Consider the following 10,272-nt stretch of genomic DNA (forward strand, 5'->3'; position numbering starts at 1 on the left):
CTCACACACACACACACACACACACACACACACACACACACACACACACATTCACTGCCGTTCTTAAAAGATTTGTTTACAGTTCTCTCTCTCTCTCTCTCTCTCTCTCTCTCTCTCTCTCTCTCTCTCTCTCTCTCTCTCATCCATTAAATAATTGATACACTACGGCCTTCAGATGCGAGTGACTATCTTCATTAATTAATATTCATGTATTCACTAAACTCTAACTCACACGGGTGCTGTAGGCTGTGTATGTGTGTGTGTGTGTGTGTGTGTGTGTGTGTTGATAGATAAACACCTGAACCCTAAATAGATACATGACTAAAAATATTCATAGATAAGTATTAACAAAATTTCCCGCAAAGACGAAAAAATTAAAAAAAAAAAATAATGTCTTCTTTCAGTATTTTCTTCTCCCTGGCGTTTCTACTTCTCTTCATTAAAATTTCTTCTCTTGCCCTTCCTTCTTGCCACATCCTTAATCCAGCTAATGAGAAAGTGCTGGTGCTGTGATTGTGGTAGTGATGGTGGTTGTGGTGGTGGTGATGGTGGTTGTGGTGGTGACTCTATTTGTTGGAGTGTTGGTGGAGACGGTAGTGATTGTGTTGATGGTGGTACTTGTGAGGATTTTGGCCGCTGTGGTGTTGGCGGTGATTGTGTTGGTGGTGGTACTTGTGAGGATTTTGGCCGCTGTGGTGTTGGCGGTGATTGTGGTAGTCGTGGTGGTGATTGTGGTAGTTTTGGTGGTGATTGTGGTAGTCGTGGTGGTGATTGTGGTAGTTTTGGTGGTGATTGTGGTAGCCGTGGTGGTGATGTGGTTATTGTGTTTATGGTTGTGGTAAAGGTGGTGTTGTTTTTCGTGGTGGTAGTGGTGGTGGTTTTGGTAATTGTGGTAGTGGGTGGCAGTTACGGTTGTCGTTGTTGTGGTGGTAGTTTTAGTGGTTGTGGTAGTTGTTGAAATAGTGCTAATTTTGTAGGAATGGTATTGTTGGTAGTGTTGGTTGTGAAAATGGTGGTAGCTTTAATTTTTGTGCAAAAGAAAGAAACAAAGGCTGAAATTATGCGAGAAGGTGTCCATGCCAGGATGAATATTTTGAAAAAAGTGTCAAAATCAATATACTTTTTTTTTTTTACTTGAGGTCATAGGCAGAGGGAAATATGGATTGAGGAAGACAGTTTCAGTTGACCAGTTGCATATATGACCAAGAGTTGTGGTAGTTGTGGTGATGGTGGTAGTTGCGATAGTGGTAGCTGTGATGGTGGGGTGATTGTGGCAATAGTGGTAGTGATAATGGTGGTAGCAGTGGTTAGTCATTGTGTGTGTGTGTGTGTGTGTGTGTGTGTGTGTGTGTGTGTGTGTGTGTGTGTGTGTGTGTGTGTGTGTGTGTGCGTGTGTGTGTGTGATAGAAACGGCAATTAAAACAAAGATACTGATAAAGACAAGCATAGACAAAGACAATTAACACAAAACACAGGACTATAATAAGGCAAGGCAGGTCCACTAATTATACCTCGTCAAAACCTAATTAAGCCCCGGGATTAATGGACGTCAACGGCCTCATATCAAATTCTAACGGACGTGTGCCGAACTTAACGGACTCTCCCTCGTTTAAATTCAAACTTCTAATATGTAACTTGTAACGGACTCTTCCCCGTTTAACATCTATTTTCTAACTTCTAACGGACCCTCCCTCTTTTAAATTCAAACTTCTGATATATAACTTCTAACGGACTCTTCCCCTTTTAACGTCTATTTTCTAACTTGTAACGGACTCTCCCTCGCTTAAATTCAAACTTTTAAATTGTAACTTGTAACGGACTCTCCACGTTTAACATCTGTTTTCTAACTTCTAACAGACCCCCTCGTTTAAATTCAAACTTCTAATATGTAACTTGTAACGGACTCATCCTCGTTTAACGTCTGTTTTCTAACTTCCAACGGACCCTCCCTCATTTAAATTCAGACTTCTAATTTGTAACTTGTAACGGACTCACCCGTTTAACATCTATTTTCAAACTTCTAACGAACTCCCCTCGTTTAAATTCAAACTTTTATTGTCTGTTTTATAAAGAATCTGATTTCTGTCATATAAAGGACGTTCCCCATTTTATTATCACCCTGTTTCAAACTTCTGTCTCCCAATTTCTAACTCAGATGTCTAATTTGTAAAGGACGCTGCCTGTTCAAATTCAAATGGCTGGGTAACATACTTAACGACCTCTTCCAGTTTGAATTCTAACGGATGGGTAATAAGCTTGGGCATTCCGTATTTGAATTATAACAAACGGATTCGAAGTTGTTTACCGAATCACACTTTCCAACTGATAACGAAATTAACGAGTTTCCCTTTAAATGAGAGGGATTTCCCGTGTAAATTTTAGAGAGCAATAAATTTAACGAAAACAAATAAATTAATGGGGAAGGGTAACGAATTTAACGAGAATTACTTAAATTTGAAGGGAAGGGAAACAAGTGTAAGGAGCTTATTTAATACAGGGGTTAACGAACTTATTTTGATTTTAGTGGCAAGAAAACGAATTTCAGGAACGTATTCAAATATAGAGTAACGAATTTAACGAAATCATTTAAATACAACGAATTCAACTCATTTCAATTTCTATGAGACAGATAACGAATTTAACGATTTTTACCGTTTGATTTCAACTCCCCCATCCTCCCCCGAGAGAGAGAGAGAGAGAGAGAGAGAGAGAGAGAGAGATGAAAAAACTCCACCAGGTGATCCTCTCGGCTCTAAGGATTATTTTCCCCAAGAAGGCTACGGGATTTTGGACTTAAGGAGATGCTGATGTCAAGCTGATTGGATTATTCGCGAGGAAATTATTAGGAGGATTAGATTTCTTAGCCCTTTCACCTCGAGGACGTACTCTAATTAATTCTAGCTACCTCCAGACGATTTTCCTCCTCCTTGGGGGTTGCGGGAGAGGGACGCCTTCATGGGATGGCACTGATTTATATAGCCCGGTCTCTCCACTGCCTGGCAATACTAACTACAAACTACAACAACAACGACAATAACTACTACTACTACTACTACTACTACTGTTACTACTACTACTACTACTGCTGCTGCTGCTACTGCTATTCTTGCATAAAATCGTTGAATGACAGCAAAAACCCAGGCAGAAATTTACGTGCTCGGGCTGAAGGGGTTATTGAGATTAGGCAGTCATGGAGCCTCTCTCTCTCTCTCTCTCTCTCTCTCTCTCTCTCTCTCTCTCTCTCTCTCTCTCTCTCTCTCTCGGCGATACAGAAACTTTCATGACTTACTCGAAAATTTTTGCTCTCGACGAAAGCTTATATTTTTTTCCTGTGGCTCTTACGCACCTGAGAGAGAGAGAGAGAGAGAGAGAGAGAGGGAGGGAGAGAGAGAGAGCGTCATGAATAAGAGCTGAGCAGTCTTTCATTGTCTCTCTGTATGGCTTTTCTCTCTCTCTAGGGGAAAGTGTCAAGGCTGCTCTCTCGTTTATTTTATTTTTTTCCCTCTCACTCCTCTCTCTTCAGTTGTGTGTGTTATTATCATTATCATTTTTATTATTATTATTATTATTATTATTATTGTGATGATGATGATGAGTTGTAATATTAGCAGAAGTAGTAGTAGAAGTAGTAGTAGTAGTAGTAGTATTTTTTAGCATTCCCGTGGTGTTCGGAGTTTCTCAAGCACTTCTTCCTTAGCGAATTATTTTTCACAATACGAACGTCAGTATTTCACTCAGTTTAATTTGACAGAAAATTTCGTCCCTTTGCAGAGAATGTTGTCACTTTGCGGCCCATGTCCCCTAGCTCAGTGGCGTAATAAGACTAATAATAAGGCTCTTAAGCCTGCTTTCCATAGCACTTCTTCGTGACTAGCACCGTATCCTAGTGGCAGTCTCTAGCTACAGTTCAACATTTAGAGAGAGAGAGAGAGAGAGTCTGTTGGTATCAATAATGAAATATTGTACAGTAGTTACGTAGAGAGAGAGAGAGAGAGAGAGAGAGAGAGAGAGAGACAGACAGACAGACAGACAGACAGACAGAGAAGGGGGAGATCATCTGTTGATACTACATAAGAAAATAACGTAGAGAGAGAGAGAGAGAGAGAGAGAGAGTTGGTGCCAGTAATATAATCAACACCTTGATAAAATGGAAGATGTAAACGAACTTTTGTCACCGATTGTAGAATATTTTTCATCACGTCCCAGTCACTCAGTCCTTTTTCAAGATTTTTTTTTTTTTCAAGCTACTTATCTCTCTTTGGAAATATTCGATTAGAAAGAATATCCTGAAAAAGTAAATGTAAAAAAAAGTGAGAGGGGAAAGTCCTGACAAAAAGAGAAGCAGCAGGAAGAACTTGAGGAAAAAGACAAGACCAGAGGAGGGAAAAAGAAAGATCAGTCAGTGGGTCCTAGCAAGACGTGTTGCAGAGACAGGACTACAGGGGCACTCAGTGGAGCTCATCTCCCCGACAAGGGCAACGTAGTTTCCAAACCTTTCTTCGTAATGGGTTAGGTTTTCTCATCATTGCTTTGGGTTTCACAAAAAAAAATGTTTTCCGGATCCAGAATCTGTAATACGATCCGGGCCGTCCCAAAAGTTAATCGATTGTTCCCTGGGACATGGGCTCTACCCACCAAATTTGGACCAGATCTTCTTTTTAGTTTTTGAGTAATCCTGCTAACAGAAAAACAAACAAACAGGGGGGAAAACATACTCTCCTTTTTGGAGAGAAAAAGAGGTTAACAAGGATTACTAAGAAGAATGACAGGAAAAAAGAGTAACTCATTATCTTGCTAAGAAGACAAAACTAGGAGCAAAAGAAGAGATTTGAGGAAACACGAGAAACCATCCAGAGTGTGAGAAAGATTTAGTAAAAGACCAAGAATAACCTGGAATGACAAGAAACTTAATACTCTTACTAGGTCGTCACGCCTTAGCCTGGAGAGAGCACCGTATTCCCTCCGTTTCTTCATTCTTCTAAACATTTTTCAGCCTGACACAATTCCTGTATTCCTTCACTGATTCGCTTCAAACTTCGCACGAATGTCACTTGGGCCAATAACCCGTCACTTCTTATTTATTCTATATATTTATTTATTTGGGCACTTTAAAGGACTTTGTGAGGTTAAGCGACTGACAATATAAACACATATTTTGGGATTCTGTGTTCTTATATGTTCACTAATCATCACAGTTTGTACACAAGTTGGATTGCACTGCTGTGGTTCGATAGATGTGAAAATGAGCGCGGTCTGCAGACACACATGAATCTTAACCTGGTGCAAAAATAATAATAATAATAATAATAATAAAAATAATAACAGCACCAAGTATATGAAGTTCTGTGCAATTAATAGTCGTAATAAATCCATGTTTGAGTGATACGTGCGGTAACAGGACCTATGCTTTTTTTTTTTACTGTACTCTAGCTGTGTGGAGACCATCTTGCATTCCCCTTGAAAATGTTGACAATCTTGTTAAATTTCTCCCTGCGGTCGGTGAACTTCGAGTTTATTTTCCATGTCGATTCAAGACGGTTTGTACCTGAGAGTTAAAAATTTCCAGAAGAGTCTCAAATAATCGTTCCCCCCGCCTTTATCATATATTCGTACACTTAGGAGTCTGTATAGAGGCTCACTTGGGACGATTCGATTCTTAGCAGTCAAAAATACACAAAAAAAGGAAGTGGAAATAAAGGAAACAGGAAAGAGAATTAACTACAGCCCAGGAGAATATTAGATTAGTAACAGGACATACGCTCTTATTTAACGAGAGAGAGAGAGAGAGAGAGAGAGAGAGAGAGAGAGAGAGCGACGTGTTCATTATTTCGTTCTTGCTCCCTCCAAACAAAATTACTCCGTGTAGAAAAGACTCTTCGAAAAAAGGGTTAGGTACAGCATTCATCAGCCCTTTCACCGTAAATAAAAATGCCTAGAAGTTAGCAAAGAAAAACAACAACAACAACAACATTCATCACCCGAGTCGAGGGGCAAAAAAGGGAACATCAAAAACTGGACATAAAACAGCAAAACACACACACACACACACACACACACACACACACACACACACACACACACACACACATCGATATAAAACAACCACCATCAGTTAAAAGAGAAAAAAAAAGCTCAAACGAAGAGAAGCAGAGAAAACAGCAGTGAGAAAGTTTTTAAAAATCAACCACTTTTACATAACAGGAAAAAAAGCAGAAAGAAAAACAAGAGAAATATTAACCACTCGTCCGCCATTGAACAACACTGTATTTTACTTCCACTTTATTTTATTTATTTTATTTAACACTGTCTTTTATTTCAGCCAACTTCAGGCGATTTTAATACGCTTGAGGGAGACCTATGGCCCCAGAAATGTCGATATTATCACAGGAATTATTTTGACGGAAGATAATAGAATTTTATTATTTTTCGATCTCTGCTTTTTCGTGTGGAGACCTACTGCATTTCCTTAGTTTCTTCGTTTCATCTTTTTCTTCTTCTTCTGTCATTCTTCCATTCTTCCAAACACTTTTAAACTTGGTGCCATTCCGTCATTACTTGCGACGAAGCCGACTGGTCAGTAAGTGCACACCTAGGGGTTCTTTTTATTTTTTTCCCCCTTGAAGCAGACCTCGGATATCTACTCTTGGAGAGCTGTGAGCGAATTCCTTGTGAAATATAAAGTTGCTTAGCTTGAAATTTCGAGTTGGTTTAACATGTCAGCTGACTGTTAAGCGCTTGTCAATTTCGGCAATAAGGAGGCATTTTAGCGACTTTCTGATGAAATACAGAGTTCCTCAGCTCGAAATTTTGAGTAGATTTGACATGTCAGCTGATTATTCAACAGTTTTAAATTTTGGCCATAAGGAGACATTTTAATAAAACAATTTCACATATTCTATGAGTTTTAGAGAGAGAAACTTATAAAAATTGACAGCACTAGTTTGGCCACAGGGCTATGAAGACATTCTCTGCTTGATTCCTCCCCACTTCGTTTCAGACGTGGCACAATTCTTCCTTGGGCAAATACCCCTTGGCACCTTTTTTATGCGTATTTTTCTTCTCTATTTAGGCCTCTTAAGGGGATTTACAGGGGCAGAGGTCAGATTAAATAAACACAATTTGGGGGTATTCTGTGTTTTTGCATGTTCATTATTCAGATCATATAAACACACATTTTGGATCCTGTGTTATGTATGTTTATTCAGATGATATAAAAACAAATTTGGAATCCTGTGTTCTTGTATGTTTTTTATTCAGGTCATATAACCACAATTTTGGATTTTATTTTTTTTATTTATTTTTTTTTTAGGTTCATGCTTCATCATGGTAGTTTCTCGAGAGTTATGTTAGTTTTTTTTAATGCAAGGAAGAAGGAACCAAAGGCCAGAAGTCCGCAGGATTGTCCCCTCCCCACCCAAGAAAAGACAAAAACAAGACAACTGTGGAGAGCATCTTGCATTCCCTTTGTATATGTGTAAATCTTTAATATTTCAACTATTTTTTTTTTTTTAACGATCGGCTGTTACTTCCAGCTCATAGAAACTTACTGCAGCTAAAGAGGTAAAAAAAAAGTGAACAAGCCGTCTATCAGTCTATTGCCAGACGCCTCAATCTCGTAAAGGGTAGCCACAAACAAGTTGCCTCCATGTCGCCCTGTCCCCTGCCATTTCATTCAAGTGACCACGAGATACCAAACTTAAGAACAGAACGTAATCTCTTCTCTTATTTACAACGCGATACGAATTAATTCCCTTATTTGGCCTTCTTTTTCTTTAATTACTGTAGTCTTGATATTGCCAGACGATTTTTATTCATCTTAGGCTTTTCAAACCTGAGGAGTGAGAAATCGTCTTTTTTAACCTCTTCACTTCTGGACGTCATTCCGAACTTTGATAAATCGTCTGGTGGCAGTGAAACAAAAGGTAAAATTAAAAAAAAATATAAAGGAAGGAATGTAGGAAGGAAGGAAAGAAAGAAGGAAGGAAGGAAGGAAGGACAGAAGGAAGGAGGGACAGGGATGGAAGGAAAGAAAGAAGGAAGGAAGGAGGAAAGAAATACAACTTGCTGAAGGAATTAACAATAATGAAGAAAGGAAGGAAGGAAGAAAATATGCTAAAGGAATTAACATTAAGGAAGGGAAAGAGGCGGGAAGACAATGTCCTATAGGAATGAACTGTGAAGAAGGACGGAATGAAAGAAGGAAATTGGTGGAAAGGAGATATGCTGAAGGAATTAACAATAAAGAAGGAAGGAAGAGAAGAAAGAAAGAAGGTATGAATGAAGGGGGAAAGAAAATGGAAGAAAGAAAATGTGCTGAAGGAATAAGAATAAAGAAAGAAGGAAGGAAGGAAAGAAAGAAGGAAATGATGGAAAGAAAATATGCTGAAGGAATTTACAATAATGGAAGGAACAGAAGAAAGGAAGGAAGGGAGAAAGGAAAGAAGGAAAACAGCCTAAAGGAAATAAGTTAATCAGTTAGTGCAATTGCCGTAAGTAAAAAAAAAAAATAATGCACTTAATTAACCAGGTCACTAATTGGTAAATGAAACGCCGAATTATCATTTTGCGATAAAAGTAAATATAACGATAATTTTTGGCCGTTTTAATTAGCGTCTTATGGATGACTGTAATAATTGGGTGGTGAAAGTAACGTGATATTACTGAATTCGTGAAATAATAATAGTGAAGGAATAATAATAATAATAATAATAATAATAATACCAATAACAATAATAATAATGAGTAGTAGTAATAATAATAATAATAATAATATTATTATTATTATTATTATTATTATTAATTGGAAGAGAAGTGAATGAAAATGGTAAGAATTTAATAATTTTGCAAAAAATCTCAGCGAAGCACCACTAATATTGATATGAAGAAGATATAGAAAGAAATGGAAGAATATTAAAAAGGACTGATACAAAAGAAAAGATACTCACAAGCACTGCTAATATTGATAAGAAGATGGAGAAGATATATAAAAGGGAAGCATTATTAAAGACGAATAACAAAATGAAGAGAAAGAAGGGAGGCAAAAGGAATAAGGAATAATGTCATATATAGACGATGTCGAAAATCCAAAAGCAGAATAAACAATAAATCTCTCAGAGCGCATACCCCGCCAGTGCCAGTGCCATTGAGAAGGATCTGGATCCGGATCCGTGGATATAGGATCCGGATCCGGATCCGCCCTCTAATTTAAAAAAAAAAAAAAAATCTTTCTTGGTTCATGGCCCACCATTCCACAAAATTTCATTGAAATTCATTGAGAAATTTAAGAGAGTTTGGCGGGATACTCCGGATCCTGATCCGCCCCAAAAATTTACTCATTTTTTCCTTGGTCCTTGGCCCACCCTTCCACAAAATTTCATCAAAATCCGTTCTTAACTTTTTGAGTAAGGTTGCTGATAGACAGACAGACAAATAAAGCAACGCCGGCAAAAAACATAACCTCCTTGGCGGGTTAAAAAAAAAAAAAAAAAAAATCCTATTCCTCCTCATCACCTGACCTGTCAACCCACCTTAGGAAGAGGCAAGAAAAACACAAAACGAATAAATCATGTATGTACTCACTGTTCTTAAACTCGTCATTGGGATCACTGCTCTCCTCTTCCTCCTCTTCCTCTTCTCCTCCTCCTCCTCCTCCTCCTTGGCCTCCTCGTCCTCCCTGCTCTTCACTGTATAACTCCTGAGATGCGACGATGGTGACGATGATGGTGAAGAATGCCAGGAGAACCATACACGTCCTGGGCACCATCCTTCCACTATCTTTATTTCGTGTGAGAAAGTGAGAGAGAGAGAGAGAGAGAGAGAGAGAGAGAGAGAGAGGTGGGAATTCACACTTTTCCTAAATCGCCTTCTTTAATCGTGGGAGAGGAAGAGAGAGAGAGAGATGGAGGATTCACTTTAACTTGTGTGAGAAAGTGAGTGAGAAAGGTAAGGGCTCACTTTCTTTAATTGTGTGCGAAAGTGAGAGAAAAAGATTGGGATTCACTTTCTATAATCGTGTGCGAAAGTGAAAGAGAAAGATAGGGATTCCCTTTCTTTAATCGTGTGAGAAAGTGAGAGAGCAAGACAGGGATGCTGGTGTTGATCTCCAAATACCTTTTAAAATCACTATTGCCCTGTGTTACCTTTGGATGATTTTTTTTCTTCTCCCCCCCTTTTTTATATATATTTATCTGGGTTTCTCATTGGCTTTCGTTTTATCTCTCTTCATGTTTTCGTGGATCCTCTAATTTTTTGCCTCAGTGCATCTTAGAATTC

The 10,272-nt window shown here is 38.5% G+C and overlaps 1 protein-coding gene across 1 annotated transcript in view; it reads right to left on the reverse strand.

Annotated features, from left to right (window-relative positions):
- The window catches only part of LOC145401085 (neural cell adhesion molecule 1-like), a 275,021-nt gene extending 265,258 nt beyond the window's left edge, over window positions 1–9,763 (reverse strand). Inside the window, exon 1 of the mRNA XM_080273458.1 lies at window positions 9,580–9,763. Within this exon, the coding sequence (XP_080129584.1) occupies window positions 9,580–9,763 (184 nt within the window). The remainder of the gene's footprint in view (window positions 1–9,579) is intronic.
- Between the last annotated feature and the right edge of the window lie 509 nt (window positions 9,764–10,272).

This window comes from Coenobita brevimanus, chromosome 54 (assembly GCF_032717465.1).
Source record: "Coenobita brevimanus isolate Jiangsu-jjx chromosome 54, ASM3271746v2, whole genome shotgun sequence".
NCBI classification, from domain to species: Eukaryota; Metazoa; Arthropoda; class Malacostraca; order Decapoda; family Coenobitidae; genus Coenobita; species Coenobita brevimanus.